The following is a 21,234-nucleotide window of genomic DNA, read 5'->3' as shown; positions in this document are numbered from 1 at the left end:
ATATTTGGTTATATTTAGTTCTAGATGTTATAAATGCTGTGTGCAAGACATCCCTGATCCATAACCTCTTGTGTTGAAGTGGCCACACACACACCAGGGTCCACCTCTCAACTTACTTTTGTTCACAACTTGGGTATGCGTATATTGTGGACAAAATAATGGCCCTCGGTTGCATAAGTCTGGTTTGGCGTTAGTGAGCCACAATTTCCACTGTAGGACGTAGACTATCATGTTTCATATCAACACCAAAGAAGAGTTCCAGTATTGTCAGCAGTGCTCGTACAGTAATATGAAAGGCTGTGGCTATTTGCCCAGTCACGGACCTTTAATTACTTCTGTTACTTGTCCGGCATTAGTTCCAATGGACCAAGAATGATGACGCTGATCCTAGACGATTGAATTCGATCACTTGCAAACCTAACCTGACTACATTTGCAAGTGACTGGATTCATTCTTGGTCAATAAGAACTAATGCTGGACAAATAGCAGAAGTAATTAAAGGTCCATTACTGGACAAATCGGCTCTTTATATGTGAAGTAATGATGCTAAACTAATTATGATTTGATGATTTTTTTTTTTAGTAAAGATTCATACAGTACAAGTATCCGTATATAAACTTTTAGTAATGTATACAGAGGTGGAGCAACAAAATTCAGTCATAAGAAGGACTCCTTGGAGAAGCTTTGGGCCAAAACAGTTCATGGTGGTAAATGGTATAAACCACCCTAACCCACCTTCATAGTGCCTACATAGCTGGACTCCCTGGCCAATTAATGTAACAGATTCTGTAGCCGGGTGGCCTGACTAAGTGTACAATACAGTACATCAAATATTGTCGACTAATTCTAAACCTCTTTAGTATATTTTTACCCAGTCTGATTTTGCTTCTCGTTTATTTTTTATAGACAAAACAATTAGATGCGAAGGTTAGGTTCGGGTATAGTTTTAAGTTGAATTTCGTTCTAAACTACAGAACTGGAAAACTGTGGGTAGATATTATACTGTACTTGTGTTGTTATTTGCTGTGATGATATTGGGTTTCTAAAAATGGATTTAAGTATTTTTATCTCTTATTGTTATATCTTTAACACAAAACCACACTTGGGCCATTATAAATATCATAAACAAACCACTAGCACCATTACAGTTATTGTAAAGGGGCCAATAAAAACTTTATACTGCACTACACTACATATAGTTACAGGGATGGGTTAGGTTAGGTTATTAGACCCATACTATTCATTGTTTCTTCTTAATACTCTTATACTGTACAGTATTGGATTTATTGTGTGACTAGTTTTGTGTTGTTTCACTTGTATTCCACCCTGCCAGTCATTCCGTGCTTTCAGGATGTTTGTTTAGAAATTTATGATATTAATAGACACCGTTTTTGTATAGTTATTTTATTTTACGCTTTCTCCATAGTTTTTATATACTGTAGTTATACTTTAGTTTTAGTTTTCTTTCCTTCATATATACTCTCACATATAAGTACAGTATCTATATAAGAATGCTGTGCATTACGTACTTGGAAATCAATTCTGGGGACTTGATTTGTTCTCCAGCTTGGTCTATAACTAAGTTTCTGTGATTACAGCATAGCTAATCATCTAGGTTATAAATTCTTTCAGTGTCTAGGTCAATATATTCAATGCCGTAGTTGTACCAGGGTTGGTCAGGTATTGTCTGATGAAACTTGTTTACACAGTTGATAACAAATTCTTAAATCGCCCAATTAATAATACTGTACCGAAACTCCATTCATTATATTCTAATTCATTGGTATAAAGTTTACAAGATAAGTGTTTTATTATGTTAAAATACCCCTCCCCCCCCCCCAAGACACCATACAGTAGTATTATGAAGTACCCTGTAGCTATACTATACTGGAAATATATTATATATACAGGTACCATAATTATATAGTAATTGGTTCTTTATATCTTAAGCTGGTTAATATGAAGACCATCATGTTCTTGGCATGAATGCTCTTAGAAATTTATCAGAATCACGTGCTTCAACACCAGTCTACCATCAGTTACACAATGACAAAGATCTAGTTCTGTGTAGGTCACCCATGTGAACAAGTAAAATGTTGCAACCTCATTTGATGAAGAACTTCTCTCTTGCATCTTCCCATTGTCTCAGTCACAATGCATCCACATAACTTACATACATTTATCAGACATTGAACCTACAATTCTAATGGCTGTCAACCTCAATCCACGTGACTTGTAGGTTTCAGTTGTCAGTCAGTGGATTCTCATGACATATAGCTGTCATTTACTGTACAGTACTGTAAATCTAAATGCCTCTTAACTGTCAGGTACTGCATTGTGAACCCACATAACATACAGCTGTCAGTCAAGCAAATTTTTTTCTTCCTCTTGGATGAAAACCTGTGACTTCTTGGTGTTCCCCAATGCCTTTTCATGATGCTAATCAACAACACTAATCACTGTGTCAGTCAGCATGGTCCTGGGTGACTTCTGGCTGTCACTCAGGTGGTTCCTTGTCATCACAATGGTTTTGACCTTTGTGTACAGTACACCCTAATTAGAATCTTGTCCACTTTGAATGATTTCTAATGATACACTTACTATTGCTGCTAAAACAGAGTGAATTTTGTCACCAGGAAAGGGTAATCTTTGGTAAAAGGAAGAAGTGAAGCTGGTATTGTCTAATTAGCTTGTGGGATAATATCTCGGCTTGTCTGTATGTGTGTTTGAAAATTTGCACGGAATTTTATTTCTCACAAAGCGAATGAGCAGAATTTTATGAATTGTGCAACATTTTATGTTGATGGATGGTGCAGTTGTTATGGTTATCACTATTGTCAGTTCCCATGAAAAGGTTACTGTAGCTATGTACAGTTTCTGTGGAGTATTATGATATAATATTTTATAAATATTTGTGTGGACAGGTGATACTGTATACAGTACTGTACCAGTATATATCTAGGTGGTTCTGTTTGAGTAAGATATTGTCTGTATCTTCTTATACATGCAGTAATAGCTATCTATGATGTTCACTCCTCTCAGAGGTTCTCTCTGAGAGGATAGCTTCAACAGAAAACCCTTCAGGTAACAACATCATTATATGTTTCAATTACCTTTATTATTCCCCTTAACCCCTGGTTTACGATGTTACCTCTGAACTAAATAAAACCATCTGGTGTTAGCCAAATAAAATACTGAAAGTGACTTCCCCATAGCAAAGGGGTTGACTCCTCCCTTACTCTCTCTTTAATGCTGTATGTTGTTTTACCTTTCCCAACATGCCCATTACATTAATTACCCTTGTAACACCTGGTTTGTCATTCTATTTCTGGCTCCCTCCTCTCATGATCATACAGTTTTGGAGCATCTCTCTCAAGCCTCCCTCACTTTGTCGTTCTGCCTGTCAGATCTAAAGGTGGTTTTAGTGACTTTGACATTGTAATGAATTTCTTGAAACTTGGCACTGGTAAGCTATAAATGATTCTGATGTCTGTAAGAATGTGCGATTCCTTGGTTCTACTTTGGTAACCTTTGTATATAGTATATGTTCTAAAACCAGAAGTCTTTAAAAATTACTTCTCCATCCGATATTGCTGAAATCTGTAAAATATTACGTATTCAAATTATCTCACATAATAATTGATACACAAATTAGCAATTGGCCTTGTTGAGATAATAATTTTTTTGTTTAACCCTTTTGACGCTATGTTCGACAAAAGTCGAATTAAATTTTAATGTCACTGAAAGCGATAATCAACTTTTTTCCTTGGCCGCCAAAATATTTTCATGCAATATTCGACATATAACACCAGTTTGAAACGTTCGCCATGAAATGGATGTGTTGCACCATCGTGGCCAGAATCGAGTTACTTAGCACTGCCTGCTGCTTGTAAATAAAATGTCAGCTTGAGAGACACTCGCATGATGCAGCTCTTGACAGACTTTGATTTTTTTTCAGATTTTCATCATATTATAGGAGGTGTTATGAGCACAATTATATCACAACTTAAAGAACAAGTGTGTGTTCGTCTTTTAGTGTACATTTCAGTGATATATATATACAAAAAATAAGGCCAAAATTTGGCATTTTTTGTGCCCAAATAGCAGTTTCAGAGTAACAGCGGTAGAATACAAATATGCATTAAAAGGGTTAATCAAAAGTGTGTACATTATTGTTGACTTCGCAGGCAGTTTTTAATGGGATTTAACAAAATTTGGTACAAGTTATATGCCTTTGTGGATGGAAGATACACGTAAAGGGAGGGTAGTGTGAGCTGGTGACTGGCAGATTTTTCCAGCAAATATAAATTTACTTGCTGGCAATTTTTTATCATAGATCCATACGCATCATTTTAGGCACTGTAAAGTACATACTGTAGCTACTTGTATATCTACATCAATGAGGCAATATAATTTTGGATACAGTAATACAGTACTGTACTGTATTCATGAGACCAGATGGTGTCACTGTTAATTTTTTCCATACTTTCTGTTTGTCTCTATAATATCAAGGGAATATTTCATCCACAGATGACTTGCTTTAAAGTACAGTAAATGAATGACATTTACCTTATACAGTACATACGTTTACTGAATTTTAGAACTTGAAAGAGTAGATAGATAAATGGTAGGTAATATAGTAGTGTTAAGGTTCTCTTAGTATCAAAAGACCATTTGTGTTGAATGCATAAAAAGTTGAATTTAAACTCACTAAATGTTTGCCATGACACTTTTTTTTATCGCTCCACAAGCTTATTGACCCTTAAAGTTAATTCTGAATACAGTATAAGGAAAAGGAGAGTTAGAATTTAATTATGGCACTTTACTGTATAAATCATAAGGCTGTAGTTACTGTACAGTACTGTTATTGTAGAGATACAAGAAAAAATATTAAGTTTGTCTTTCTAAATTGATGTCAGTTTGTGAACATGAGATCAAATAAAGCTTTCTGAACATTCAATTTACTGTAACTCAGGTTGTATGGTACAGAACTTAATAGAATCAGACCAAGTCAAATTTATTCAACTGTTATTCCAAGTGTATAAAGCCTTGCATTGTTCACATCAGCTCTGTCATCTTTGGCAACTAACATTCATGCCTGATCTAATCTAACCCAATATCAAGTGCTCATGGTCCTACCTTCCTGTGGGCATCTCCCATAGCTACCTGAAACAATTACTCTTGTCTATTGGTAAGCTGTCTTAGTACAGTACAGTACTAAATAAATATATATGATAGAGCCAAAGTTATTCTCTTGTGTTTCCGCTTGAGATGTGTTCTTTGAGTCAGCCATTGTTATCCTTATTTAGATGGCCTTTGAATTGTGTTTCTCGACGTAACTAAATCTTAGGACGGTAGTCAGTCGGTTGGGACGAGTGATAACAGGTGTTGAAGGACAGGTGGAGTAATTGTTTTTCTAATGTCAGATGCTTATTTGGAATTGTGCTTTTAGAAGTGTGCAATGATGATTCAGAATGTTTAAATAGATAAGTGAAACTGTTTTGATTACATCACTGCTTATTTTATACACTGTTCCTGGAGAATTCATGCACAGTAATGTAAAGTCATTGCTTTGTGTTATGGTACTACAGTACAGTATATCTAAATAATAGTGTATATCCATTTCTTTCCAACAATAATCATATATAGTACATATACCAATATATAGCTATAATCTACACTATAGTACAGTATGTAAAAATATACCTAACTACTGGTAGAACAAGGAATGCTGAAAAATGTATAGAAATAGTTGACTGTATTTAGTTAATAATAAAATTCTTTCCTTGTGATATGTGTACAGTACTATATTGGGATTGAAGGGACCAGGCTGTGTTTTCAGATCTTCATCCACTGGTAGGGCTGCTGAATCTTGTAGGCCAGTGGTGCTTCAGTACTGCATAGAGTACAGTACAGTCTACTCAAGGCTCAGTGATTTTGTTTACATCTTGATCTGTCCCCAAAAATATGGCAGATATATCAGATAAAGTTTTTAAATTTGTTTCAAGTCTATTTCATCCAGTCTGGTTGAAATTTAGAACTGTGGTTCAGTGTGTATACTGTGTACAGTACAGAACAGTATATGAATAATGTATACAGTATTACATTGAACATTTTAGATACAGTACAGTACTTACGTTGCTTATGTTTGACTTTACTGTTCTGATTTTCTTTATTTAGGCCCCTAGATTAGATTTGCTTTTTACAGAATTACATTACTGTACTGTACTACAATGTATTTTTTCACGCTTGATCATTTGACAAAGAAACACAAATTTTTCTTGGCTTTAAAGAGTCAGTCTACTAACGTGATGAATAAAATTTAATGAGTGGTTTTGATAGGTAATCTCATTTGGTAAATATCTCTTGAGAATTGTAAAGGAAAAATATAAGTCAGATACATTAATAGTTTTAACAAACAAGTTTTTTTATTTTTGATAAACTCTTTGATTGTTTAATGTCTCACTTCCTGAGTACAGTGTGTATAAGAAAACTAATTTTTGTGTGCGTATGTAATTGCAGTTGTTAATTGACCTTTTATACAAGTTTTAGATATGATTTTATGTTCAACTGATGTTTAATTTTAAAGAGGCTAATGAGAGTGATGAAGTTATGACCAACATTTAAGTAATTAGATTGTTTAAGAATAAATGAAAATGTAGCTACTGGTATTAGTGAATCCTAAAATGGTAATTCTGTTATGGAGGTCTAAAAATGTCTAACTCGCCGAAGAATTCCAAATGAGTGCAGATTCTAACACGGCATAGTAATACAATATGGTACTGTATTACTGGCATTTGTATCCTTTATCAACATACAGTACTGTACTATACTGTAGCAGTAGTGGAGTAACTTAGTTGGTTCTCTCTTGAAGGCATACATTGGACTCTCCATTATGGTGGTGATGTTTCCTTTACTCACTGATTCACCTCGAGTACTCTTTATTAACACTACATTCACTCACTGTATTCTTGGCCTCCTCTGTTCTTCATTAGAAGTTATTGTGTACAGTCCTGTATATTCTGCTATACCATATTTCACTAAGTTGTTCTTATGTACTAATCTTCAGATAGCTTTCATTTAATACTGTATTATTAACTGTAGCTACTGTATCCAGCTTTCCTAATTTACAGTGAAGAAAGTTTAAGTGTATTTAGACATTTTCTGTAGTTTAGGTACATATGGTAACTGGGTTTATGCAAGGTGTGAATGTTTTTGTACATCTTCTAGGTTTGCAATTTCACTGGCCTTGGAAGGTGGTGTTAGTAAACAGTAAGTGCTTACTGTGGGTAAATAATTTGACTTGTTTACTTTGAGACACATTAACATTTACTCTCAACCTTATGATAAGGTTTTATGTCTTGTTATTTATTTCCGACTCTTAAATATTTTGAATTAGACTTAAAAACTGTTGAAATGTGTGGCCATTAACAGGGTGCTTTTATGCTACCATTTGAGAAGGTTAATTTTTGCAGTAAAGCTCTACATATCTGATAAAATTGGCTGATGAGGTTTTCTTACTGCTGTTGACTTTGTTATCGATGTCAAATGTGAAAGAAGAGGAAGTGAACTCATTGCCTCTGAGAACTGAAGAGCTGGAGTTCTCATCTTAGATGCATTAGGTTTTGTTTGAACAATTATTAGTACTCTTTGCATCCCATGAGTTAGAATTTAAACTTTCCTGAATTGTAATCAGGAGCATTCAGGAAGATCCTTAAGATAATTTTGAGTGTGAGTATTGGTTAGGTTATTGAATTGAATTGATTGGAGAAATCACCTAACATTGTGAAAAATTTATACATTGTACTAGAGTAAGGAGTGGTTAATATCTTACTTGGAGAGAATAAAGAAAGTAATATCTAACTAGTAGAGGTGAAAGTTGATGTCTTGTTACTAGAGATTAGAGAGTAATGTCTTATTAGGCTAGTTTATGTAAGAGATGCTTAATACTTTGTTAGGAGGGATTAGGGAATGTTTAATATTGGTAATGGGGAGCCTCTCTAGCTGGTAGTGGTTGGATTAGTTTATTGTTGGTTAGGATTAGAAAGACTAATACTAGGACAGATGACAATGAGTAATGCTTGTACAGATTAGAGAAAGAGAAGTACTAGAAGAGATTAAAGAGTAAATACTGCTAGAAATCAATGAGAGTAATGCTAGTAGAGATTAAAGAGAGTAATGCTAGTAGAGGTTGGCTACCTTGGATTAATATCTCGTAAGTAGAAATTAAATAAAAAGTAATGCACGTGGAGATTAGAGAGTGTACAGTACAGTATCATATTGGCTAGTATATATTTTACATGGATAACAGCCCTGTGAGAGGCTTCCATTTGTACACCTGCAGAGAAAGTGAGGGAATCTTGGCAGAGGAAGCACATCAGCTCTCTCACATTCCAAACAGATTTTTTGATTGTACAGTATATATATACCGGTACACTTGGCAAGGTCTGTAGTTCATAGTTTACAGCCATTATTAATCATGATGAGAGTAGTACTGCACCCATGGGTGATTTAGAGTAAACTTCAGTGTGAATTGTGCCATTGATATCCGTTTTAGACTTTACAGTACTGTATATGTTTTTTGTTCTTAGGGTTTCCTGGAGTGGTTAAAACTAGGGTGTGCTATATTAATAGGTTATCTTTTGTGGCCAGTGTGTTCTTTTACTGCATACTGGGTATATCTTAAAGGTTCCTTGATATGTATCTTCACCGCGTCATCTGACGTCATAATTATTTCCAATGAGTGTCATTAAGTCACCAAAAAATTAAAGTGCTAATTTGAGCTGTTTTATTACTTTTATATTATGAGAATAACATAAGTTTCCATTTCTGGCACGAAATTTCCTTTGAAATGTGAGTAGCTTGTGGATTTTCATGTTTTTAATGAAAAGAAATACCCTGTATACCTGTATTTTGTAATTCAGGTATTCTACAGGTAAGGTGGTCTGAAGAAATCATATGTTCTTAAAATTGCCTCCAGAAGCATGAATCATGCCCTAGAGCCAAGTTAATCATCACTGTAAATTATAGCCAGGTTTTGAGGTCCAGTATTGGTACCTCAACTGGAAAAATTTTGTGTGAAACACGTTTATTTCAATAAACATATCTAACTTGCATATTATTCACTTATTTTGTAAACCATAAAAAGCATTTTTATATACTTCCTTGCCAGGAAGTGGCACAACTCCTTCTAACAATCATCTTCCATGTTTCACTCATGGCTCTGTAAAGGGAGATAAAATCACTACAAACACAAAAAATACCAGTAATTAGTCATTAAAAGTATGCCTTAGTTACTACAAAAATACTGTATTTGTTCTCCCACATTAATGTCGCCATAGAAAATGGGAAGCCAAAAACTGTGGTGCCGGTAGTTCAACAGTATTCTTTCTTTTATATACTGTATACAGTACAGTATATCTTCATACTTGACCCACATACACTGCCTATCCCCATATAATGGAATAAAAACCTGTCTTCTTTATTCAGGGGATAGGTGGTAAAAAATCTCATATTACGGTCGGCATTAGCTGGGCTCAGGTGTCAGGCATTGTCTGTGACTGCATGTTTGTGTTGTGGTTGAGCCTTTTACCAAAACATGGCAGCACAACCCACAGCTGGCAATGCATTCAAACTCTTAGAATATGGCCGATTTAGGCAGGAAAAAAAAATTTACACTGGACTACAGTCAATATGCACAGTGAAAGGGTTCTTGAAATGTATCCTATAGTATACTGTACTGGTGTTCATTATTTGATATATGGTGGTAACAACTGTGGTGTGATTATGAATCAGCAGGTGTGTGAATTTTCCCTCTCTGTTTTTCAAATCCTCTCAGTTTACATATAGATTTCTACCCCCATGACTTGAGACCACCACTGGTGAATATTGAACCCAGGTTAAATTGGGGTTGAAAGCTGCTTACAGCAAACACATTACAGCATCCGATACTGTTGAGGTGGATAATGCATCCTGTTGTTATTCATATCAAGGACCTCTGGCAAAGGTGGGCACTGCCAAGGGGTGTTTATATTGCAGGGCACCTGTTTCTTTTCCCAAATTAAATTTTTTTTTTTATTTCATTCCTTCATATTTGAGTTTTTTCATATTTACTAGTGATTACGGAATCATTGTTCATTTTGTTGTGGGGGAATGGAAAAAATTATATTGAAGTACGGGTATCTTAGTGTGGCCGAGTGACAAAAATATCTTTGGCCAGCGTAGTGCACAGAAAATCTCCTAGGAAAAGCATTCTTGCTAGTTTTACTTGATTTTGTAATTCTGGAGCTAGATACAATACTATACTATCCTTGTTTCATCTACAGTACCTGACTTCAAAAGTTTGAATATGGTAATTCATGCATCAACTGGAGCCCCTATGCTTAAAATAAGCACAGAATTCTAGCTGTGGAACCATATACTGTATAATTGCTCTAAATATACCATACAGAAAAGTCTCCCATAATTGGGTTAATTGATGAACGGCCAGTCTGGTTAAGGGAGAGTTCTTGTACAATAACTGGTAAATGTTCCATAACCATATTTTCCTTAAAGAATATATGGAATTTATATTTCATTTAGAAGCAATTATCTGAATTTTGAATACGTATGCACTTATCAAAATCTAAACCCCGAGAATACAATTTCAATGCAATATTTCCCATACTGTAATATGGATTTATTATAAAACTGGTCAAATTATATACGGTACAGTACCATTATTTTTTATACTTGTATGATGCAGAAATACTGTAAATATTTAGTAGAACTACGGTAGATATTTAGTAGAAATATGGTAAATATTAAGTAGAACTACGGTATTACTGTAGATTCCTTGGTCACTTTAGCCTCTGAGAAACATGCAAGTCATGAGTAGGTTCGTGTTTACATAAATGCTGGGATTAGGAGAGTTTGATGAGTCAGGTTGATCAGGTGGCCTGCTGTAGGAGCCACCAGCACCTGTGCCACCACCTCTATACCAGGATACTGTCCCGAGCCAGTGATGTATGGTTAAAAGAATTTTTCTCACTTGCAGTACAGTACATAAATATTTTCCACCCGTGATTTATTGATGGCTAACATGAAAAAGTATATTGAATGTTATAAGGTCTATGAAAGGTGTGAAGGACGTAATGTGCTTGCATGGTGTTTAATCTTTAAATTTTAGCTTAGCTTACTTGTCTTCAAAGGGAGAGCTGGAAAGTGAAATGGTTTTTATCTAGTCTTTCATTATCATAATATCTGAATACAGTTCAGAGCTTACTGTATATAAGTGTCTGTGTTAACTTGTTAAGTGCCATTAGTAGTTCAGCACTTCATCTTGTACCTGGATCACTATTCTTCTCCTTCACTCATTTCTGTCCGGCTCCAGTGGCACTGAACGTAAATCACCTTAAGTCTCCATCATATCTCTTCATGGTTCTCTCTTTTTATCCTTCTAGTTGACCATTTTACAGTCCACTTGCTCATTTACCACATAGCCTGTGTCATGTCCACTTCAAGTATTGTACTGCCCATCTGGTGATTTGTTGATTTTGTTAGCTATTTTTTTTTTCAAACTTTTAATTTTTAATCCTACAATGCTTGTACCTTTTATATTTTTTCTACAAATAAGTTCCCACTTCTTCAAAAGTTTATTAAAAAATATGTTGTAGGTTTACCTGTTTTGGTGCTACTCCATGATGTAATGAGACAAAAAGAGTGACCTAGTGTCTTACCTGTTCATGCTTCCATCTAGGCATCTTGTGAATGCGACATTTTGAACACAGAGAAACATATTTTGATGAAGTTTGTGTGAATATAATCTGTATGAAGACTTTGATTGTGGTTAGTGTTTTTTATTCACTAATCTGAGGAATAATGGCCCTTTTTATCCCTCTGGTGATAAGGAACCCTGGACTTTAGGTCAACTTGTCAGTATTGTCCTTATGCTAATACCTGTACCACATTGCTTCCACAGTAGTGTGGTAATATACCTCCTACCCACATCACCCAACTATCATCCATCAACTGTCAGTTTTATTTTGTAAGTTTAATTCTAAGATAACCACACCTGCTAACTTTTATAATGGCTGGTTCTTACAACTGTACCATCATTAATATCATTAGTCTGCTGTTTGTTGAAATAGGTGCAAGGTTCTCATTGTTTATAATTTGGGACAATAGAAAGAATTTTTTTGTTTGTTATAGTACATACATGAAGAGCATTAAGGGAAACCGTTTTGAACAGTACACAAGCTATAACATTCTCTTCTATCGGTTTTCAGCGTCAGGATTATCTTGAAAGCATATTAATAATTGATTCTAGGTTTTCTAGGGGACAACATTGAACCATTGATGAATCTACCTGCATGTTAATTTTAGGTGTCATTAGCAACTGTGTCACTTCATAGACCTTGATTGATTGCATTCATGCTGCTACACTGATGAATTCACTGTCTGCTTCCCCAGAATTGATTAATAAAACATTAGTAACTTCCTTTTTGCTGAGCAGTCTGTCATCTACAATTTGTGACAATTGCAAATGATGTTAAAAGTGGATGTAGTTTAGTTGATAAGTCATTTGAATGGCCGTTGATTTCAAGTACTGTTATCAGTAGCTACTAGGGAAGCACTTGGTTCAGTGTATGTTTTGTCATAATCTTTCACTTTGATCAAATGTATGATGTCCTCATTTCAGAATTTTTATAAAAAAGCATTAAAGTAAATATAATCCCAACCGAGGAAAAGTTTTGTTAGTGAGAAGGTCACAGTACTGAATTAAGAAATTCTATAAGGTATTACTTGGTTAGTGCTTACGTGTGTGCTTGACATCATCATAGTTCAGTTAATCATGATCTCTTGTCAGCTAATATATTACCCTTATCATTTGACCTAATCAGTGTACCAAAGATAAGCCACACACTGCTGTGTTTTGTATTCTCACATGATGATTCATTGTAGGCACAGCATGGTAAAAATATCCCTCCTTTCCCCTCCATCTCTCTCTTCTCCCTCTCTTTCCACTCCATCTCTCTCCTCTCCCTATCTTTCCCTTCCCTGTCCTCTCCCTCACTTCTCTCTCTATCTCACACTCACATTTCTGGCATAAACTTGATTAGATACTCTTAACTTCAAGAGTGGTTTGGCTCATTTTTTGGTGGGAAGTATTTTTCTACATAGTTGGGTGGTCTACATGCTAAAAAATTGCAGGAAACATTAGTGTACTGTAGTCATTTACAGTAAAAGTCGATAACCTCACTGCTCTTATGATTCCATTTATGGTAGATGAAATATTTTGAATGTTTACAGTAAAAATTTTTCTGATTGAGCAAATTTGGATATGTTGATTTTTCATTATCATTATTACTATTTAAAACACAGAAATTCTAAAAAATAATATGAGTTTGTCACCACCTTAGTAAAAAAGATGAACTATAGTGTGTATTTATACCATTTATTTATTGTTTATAACTGTATACTGTATGCTTGTCTCATGATCTGTACTATGGATTCACTTGAGCTAAGTCATCCACCCAGTCAGCCTGTATCGTATCTTTTCCTTTTGTATGAACATGGTAACCCTTGAGGGAGTGTGTAGGTTTACGGCACACCTTCAATACTGTGCTTGGTGTGGGAATGTACAAGTTTTAAAGCCTAAACTTTGGACTGATATGGGTGTTTGGAGGGTGTATCACTGTTGAGATTTAGGCAATTGCATACATATGACATATAGTATGTGAAGATTGAGCATGGAGACATTACCAATTTTTGCTATTTGCTTTGTTTTTAATCTCTATTTACTAAAGACATCTTTCAAAAGAATGTGATGTAATGACCTAATGATCCGAGAGTTTTTAACATACCTGTATATCAGTTGTGCTTTCATGTGTTAAGTGTTGTTAGTGATGGTGAAGAAGAGCTTGGCACAGTCAAAACAATAATAGCTAGAGAGTTTTATGTAAGATGCCACTACTTTTAATTTCTAGCCTTTATATGTCAACGTCAATGAACGGATCACAATGTGCAGACTATTGAAATTTAAGGGTACAGTACAGTATTTGTACACCATCAAGCTTAATCAATTATTCTGCTATGCTGAAATTGGTTTACAGTCAAAATTTCATGCACTTATTACTTAGAGATTAGATAACACCAAACATCTTTATCAAGTGTATTTAAGAGTTTTGTAACTACCTGTACAGTTTTAGATTGCTTTTGTTGTTTCAGTAATGTGTACAGTTTGTAATGTGCCAGTATGTACAGTATTTAGGTCATTTATAGAGTATTTAAAGTGAGCTACATTTTTTGTTCAGAGAACCTAAAATGATATGTAATTTTTGACTGCAAAGAATATATTGTACAGTTTATGAAGGAGAGCTACAATACAGTAGTACAGTACTGTATTCACATTCCTTCACTGCTTGAGTTGAAATATTCTACAGCTCTCACACATTGAGAAGCCTGTGCTAAGGGAGACTGAAGTTGTGATATATGTTTTGGGGGGGTTTTAATGATAAGGCAGTAGATAACAGTATCCTCCTCAGTGCTCTTGCCAAATAGGGAAATGTAATTATAGTTCAGCACTAAACTATTTGTGGGATATTACAAGAACAGTGCTGTACTGTATAGATTTTCAAAACCTGCGAGGTTGTGGGTTTATGATTAATTCAAATTAAAAGGCAGTGACAAAAAGAAAAATGCAGTAAGAATTTTATAATGAGACAAAGCTGAACATGCATCCTATCTAGCGGTAACTGATAACAAGTGAGACAGGGGTCTGAGCGTAAGCTGGGCGTGTCTTGGGCCAAGGTTCTTGCCGTCAGCACCATCACTGGAAGGCTGTGACAGGAGTGGATCTTTTTCTGTGTTAATTAGAAAAATTAGAGTGACCTGGATATTGTATAATGTAAGGACTTATATTAGGCTGCACATTGAATATCTGTATACAGGTATAAACCTATCTATCAATTCTACTCCATTTCTAACAAAAGGAATGGAAGAAATGCACAAGTCTTCCATGGGACTGCGGTAAACCCAGTCATCTTCAACTTATGCTGTGCTTGACTCAGAGAATCAAAAATTTCACTTGGCTGAAATATATCATAAGTTTACGACACTTCCACTTTCATAGAGGTATTTTTATTGTATGTAAATTCTTGAATACTGTACTACTGTATTCTTCTAGCAGACTTCACAGATGGAATACTAGACGGTAACATCTCAAATTTGTTGATGCCTATTTAAAACAGGAGAGTTTATAAGTTCTTCTATGACTAAACACATAGTAGTATATGTATATGATTAAGTAACCATCATGTTGGCAAAATTTGTGCATGGGCCAGCTCCTTTGTACAGCAGGAGTATCCATTCAAGTAAAAGTGTGACTTGGGGGGGGGGGTCATTAACCCCTCAACTACAGAGAGGACCCCATCCAGTTGCTGGTTCAAGGTATTGGTGCTCAGACTAATTGGAAGTATGCAGGGTTGCAGGTCTTGACATAGCTACGTGTGCTTTTCTTTGTGTACAATCAAAGACGAAAGTCGTGTCACGGTTTTGTCCGAAGATTAAATATAACTCGTGAAACATTACGAGAGCCCTACCACAAGGCAGAGCTCACCAAAAGTTTAGCCCTTGGCATATGTTTTCACCAAATTTCACAAAACAACTTTTGTCTTTCATTGTACATGTACTGTATATTGTAAGGTACAGTTTTAATTAAATTTAGCATTCCTAAAACGTCTTCATTGTTCATACAGTGGTCAATATTACATCATAGAGCCATTGGTCTGTATTGAGGGATAGGGATAAGCATTTAGCTTCCAAACTCTTCTCTCTGTCCTCCACTTTTTTTCACATGATGGTGTTCTTTGCTTTTATCTGTTTTGGATTGATCCATGTTTTTAGTTTTGGCTGAACCCTTAATTTTATTCATGTTATATTAAAGCAGCTATGTTTCCAGTTCGAATGAATGAAGTTCTTTTTCGTGTGGGGGGTTTTGGTGCAGTGCTCAACCTTTTAGTGTAACATTGGAATTATGGTGATTAGGTGGGTAATGATACTTCATTTCTCTGTTTTGTGATATTGGGAAGTACAATATGTATTTTTTTTTACCATTGTCTATCATCCACTTGGGTCTGAAGGTTTATGTGAGACCTTTGGAATTATATCATGATGTGTTACCCTCCAGAAACTGCGACAGTATCTGTGAGACCGGAGGAATTGTTTTTCCCCCATATTGAGGTACTGCATGGTCCTGGAATGGAGGTGGCCATGCCTCTTTGTTTAGTCAGGCAGTCATATGGCCAGATCAAGGAATTCAGATGGACTCGACCTCCATTCTTTCTCTGTCTGAGCAGGTGCATTGGTCCGATTGTTTCATAATGAGCAAGTTTGCTAGATCCGCTTTGTCTATTCATGACTATTACTGTACCTCCTCTACTTGTGTTCATGATGCATATGCCTTAGTCACATTACTATTGTTGATACACAACACTTCATGTTTTGATTTAGAAAACAATTTGGATGGCCCCTCCTCTTTTGGATGTGAACCCTGTTGTCTCAGTAGGGTTGTCAAAATCCTTCATCCATTATGTCATATTGTCTCACACAAAATCGTTTATTATACTTTTTGGAATGAGTTTACCTTATGGCCAGCATCATAGTAAACTTTGTGACTTGCCTCATATCCATAGCATTTTCAGTTCCCTGCCATATCTACTGTGTTTGAGATAGCTGTGTGGGGAGAAGAAAGTACTGTATATGCCTTAGAGTTCAAAATTTATATAATTCTAGAGGTCTCAAATTTTACATAGATTTTGTGCAAAATACTTAGTTGATTTATGTATTTCATGAGACATTTTATTACTAACTTAATGAAGAATACCAGAATAACCATATAGTACAGTAATGTCTGAAGATTGACTGTGAATGGTGGAGTTATATCCTGTACAATGTGGTAACATGAATGAACCTGATGTCTCATTGAAGTGAGTAGTTATGGTGTGATTTGAATCTTTATGAATGTTTAGAGATTTTATTTTTAATAGCTACTGCTTATGCAAATTGGGGATATGAGTAAGTATGTTTGGGGATTTTTTACTTATTATTTATTTATCCCCTTCCTGTCACTTTCTACATTTGTCTTGAACTTTTCTTTATATTATTGTCCCCGTCTTTGAGTTTCTCCGACTCTTTATTTTCTGATTTTCTTCATAAGGGTTTACTGGCCAGGTTGATGGTATTTTATGATTGACTTTACTTAAGCAGATCACATAACAAAAACAACCTTGTAAATGATGGTAGAAACATTTCCTTTTACACAGTACCTTAGGTGTAACAGGTACCAGTAGGAGTAATTTTAAGATGGGACCCATATTATAATACATACTCATCCCTTCTTTCAGATGTCATTCCGACTGGTCCGACAGAGCAAGTTCCGTCATGTATATGGCACATGCTTAAAAAGGGAACAGTGCTTTGATAATATACGAGTTAGCAAGTCATCATGGGACTCCACATTCTGCGCCGTCAATCCAAAATTCTGCGCCATAATAGTAGAGTCGGGAGGAGGCGGTGCTTTCATAGTCCTCCCCCTCACCAAAGTTAACAAGGTATTTCTCATCTATTTTGTGTCTAGCGATAAGGAATTGTTATATTTTTGAGTGAATGGAAGAGGTATGATACAGCATTTATGGATTTGATAAAAATTATATGAGTTGCAATTCTTACATTGATTATGGGACAAATAATAATGTACAGTAATATGTTACTAAAAAGCTTGACTAAAAAAGTTATATAATGAATAAGTATGGAATAGAATGGTACAGTATTCCTATGTTGCTGTAGGTATTCAAATTACATCGTATGAATGTTGACCGGTCATATGGATACCAGCTTGTAATTGTTAGGGTTAGGTTGGGGCCTTGTAGGATTAGGGCCTATTAGAACTTGGATCCATTTGACCTCCAACCATATATAAGAACAGGTCTTCGGTGTTAGACAGATGCATTTTTATTATGGTGCTCAGGAACTAAAATAAAAATATTAATGGGAAAATATGGATTATACTAAAGAATATACCACTACACCTTTTTATTTTAAGCTATGTACAGTTAGGTAGGTGTGTAGTACTGTATGGCTAAGAGGGAATTGTATATTGTGCATTGATTAGACTCTAGTGATGATAAGGTTAACATTATAAATTCAGAGTATCGAGGCAGATGGGTCAATATTTAGAAGAGGGAGTAAGATTCAGCTTCAGAGACCTTATTAAAAAAAGATTATGTATTTGAGTAAGAATAACTGTCAGTCCTGCAGGTCTAACCCATTGTTATCTGTGTCTGGTATGTAACACATTTTTGTCTATGGTTGTGTGTGTTCCAGGTGTAACATTGCCTATTGATGGTGACATGCTAAAACTTGTGTTGCTTTTCCTGTTATGTAGAGTACTGTATTTATGTATTGGGAAGAGAGAAAATGGTGTTACTGTGGGGAACTTTGAGTTAAGATATGTAATACCACATAAATCATAACACAAAATCCCTCTCTAGGAGTAGATAAAACACAGAAAAACAAGAGCACTGTTACTGTCAAAATATACGAAGTGCCTTTTTTTTTCTTTTCTTTTCCTATGGTTGGATTTTCAGTGTTACTAGATCATATCCTGAGGGTAACTCTTTGGTTAGTGATACAGACAGTTCATCTCCAGTTGATAGCTATATTAAGCTTTAGTGAGATACAAAACAAATGAATATTGAATGAGAAAAATAGGAAACATAAAGAGTGATTGAGTTGTTTTGTGTAGCTTCTCAAAATTAATATGTTAAGAGCATGATGAAGCACCTACCAGGATACAACAGTTGCTTCTTTTCATTCAGATCTCTCTCCCCTTGAGTTAAGTGAGGTACAGTACACAAGATACTCTGTGCTTCCAGTGATGCAATGATGGTTTAGAAAGAAATTGTGTCCAGATTGAGTAGTTTCATGGGATTGGTTCTTTTATTCAGTGAGAAGGAAAATTGCCATTCATTTTTATGGTATTGAAGTGTGAAGAGGAAAGATAACTTACTTGATATGTTAAGAGTTTTTATAATGTAAACTTGAAATTTGGATGATTAGATACTGAACAGTTTTGTATCTTCTGTTTAGCTATACTGTATCCTTTTTCCAACACTAATAATAGAAGGTGATGAGAGTCAGTGCTTCATAAACATTTAGTGAGGCTCATACAGGAAGTTTAAACTTAACTTGCCAAGATCTATACCAAGGATGAAAATTAATTGCAACTAAAGCCATTTATTTTTCTATTCATGTATTATGTTGGCAAGGTTTTTGTAGCTACTCGTGTAATCAACCAAGATTTGCAGATAAAGATAAAGTATAATTCTTTTGGTGTTTGTTTAAAAAACTTAGGGAAATTACTCAATGGCTGTGACAAATCCATTATTATCTAAACTGTTATAACTTCCCGTTGTAACCACAGCTCTTAAAAAGGTGTCTTTAAAGCAAAGGTTTAAGCTCAAGACCAACTGTATGCCATTAGTCCATTTGTTTCCTCCAGGATCAGCCCTCTCAGTCCAAACCATCTTAATGATTTTATAGCACTTGAGTAATTTTTTAGGCTGAGTCACACAGTCCTTAGTGTTTTTATCATGTTGAGCCAAGAGTTGTTAATGGTTACAAGACTGTACTGTATTAACATAATTTATGTTACAGTGGGGGAAGTTGGCCAATAATAACCCAACTGTGTAGTAAAGGAACTCTCCTAGTTCACAATAAGTAACTCTGTCTGTTTGGAAAAGATTGTAATTTTGACCAGGTGTGGGTGTTTGGCCCTGAACACAAAACACCGGTCTTTTGCTGGTATGGATTTCAGGAATATTTTTTCAGTTAGGTAAAGGGTAAACTGGATTTTCTCATATCCTCTATCAGGGTTTATTGTTTGCTTTCTTGTGCTCTGAAGAACAGCATAGCAGAACCTCTCAGTTTGTGTGATGGATCCTGGGTTAATCTTTCTGGACTCTGACTTGACACAAATTTGAGATTAAATGTATGCGTTGTCTTCTTCCTACAAAAATTGTAATGGCAAGAATAATCCTGAGATATGGTGACAGGGATGAGTTTTCTCACCATATGAAGACTGAATAGGGTCTTTTGAGATGAGCGCAATACTTAAAGAGCACATTCAAGGTCATCTTGTTCAACATTTTAACAGTGAGCCAGAAGGAAAAACACAGGTGTTTGTGTGAATTTCCTTATTCCTTGGAATAACAATAATTAATTCCTTGTGGTTACATATGGCACATACTTGAAGCTTAATTTTTGTCTCCTCTATATCTAGTTGGATTCAGATACACAGTTTAAATAGCACAGATGTAAGTTTGTTAAGGATGGATTGATCTTGGAAATCAACTTATAACCAAGTAATGAATAAGCATTTGTTATCCACCCCCCCAATGATTATATGGCACAGTTGGCTGGAACTGAGTGGGCTGATCCTAGAAATTGCAACAACTACTTACCAGTACAGTATGTGGCACAGACAATATGACATCTTGACTTGTTAGCACTTGTCATTTAATTTTGGTTACTCTTTAAGGGGAAATTTTTGCACTGAGAAATAACAATACTAACTTTAATGGAGATTAATATAAAAAGTATTGTATATCTGGTGTATGGTTATTGGTAAGGTAATAGTGAAGATTACAAGGAACGGGATGAGAAATATGTTTTTCCGAGTATTTATGGAATCATTAGTTTGTGCAGACCAGCTAATTTTCAAGTTGTGCTACGTTGTGGGTGTGGCCACGAAAATGCAATGCCAGCGGTGAAAAGGGCTGATAATGAATTTCTTTCCTGTGTAGTCGCTTTTATGAGTTGTTTGTGCCTATTAAAAAGCTGTAGTTTGCTTATTTCCTGTAGATATCCAAGTTTGATGGATGGATTGACAGATTAGATGACTGTATGTTTATTTAATTTGTTCTTTCTTTCTTCAGAACACAAATAGGTGCTTCCTGCTTATGTTATTGTACCAGTGCTGAGAATTCTTGTGCTGATAGTAGTGATGTGTAGAATACAGTACAGTACACCCGGATAATTTGCAGATTTTTATTTCACAGTCCTCTCTTATTTGTGGATGACACCCTGGATGTATCCAAGAATGTCTGCGAGTTGTTTTAAAGTTGCCGGCATTTTCGCTGCCGGGACAGCGAGCCATTCGTTCTAGATACATTAATTTCCTTTACCTGTATTGTA

At 35.3% G+C, this 21,234-nt stretch overlaps 1 protein-coding gene across 8 annotated transcripts in view; it reads left to right on the top strand.

The window, feature by feature from the left end:
* LOC121873843 (coronin-6-like) overlaps positions 1–21,234 on the top strand; it is a 49,838-nt gene that overhangs the window by 671 nt on the left and 27,933 nt on the right. For 7 of the 8 annotated variants that reach the window (XR_006090313.1, XM_042377611.1, XM_042377610.1 and 4 more), the window contains exon 2: positions 17,385–17,591. Coding sequence is in view for 7 of the 8 variants with exons in the window: in XM_042377611.1 (XP_042233545.1) it covers positions 17,385–17,591 (207 nt within the window). In the remaining variant the exon portion in view is untranslated. Of the gene's footprint in view, positions 1–14,774; positions 14,888–17,384; positions 17,592–21,234 lie in introns of those variants that run through there. The other variant, XM_042377609.1, reaches the window with a different exon arrangement.

This window comes from Homarus americanus, unplaced genomic scaffold, assembly GCF_018991925.1.
Source record: "Homarus americanus isolate GMGI-L3 unplaced genomic scaffold, GMGI_Hamer_2.0 scaffold25827, whole genome shotgun sequence".
In the NCBI taxonomy this organism is placed as follows: Eukaryota; Metazoa; Arthropoda; class Malacostraca; order Decapoda; family Nephropidae; genus Homarus; species Homarus americanus.
The sequence above is the reverse complement of the archived record's forward strand: the minus strand, read 5'-3'. Positions and strand labels throughout refer to the sequence as shown.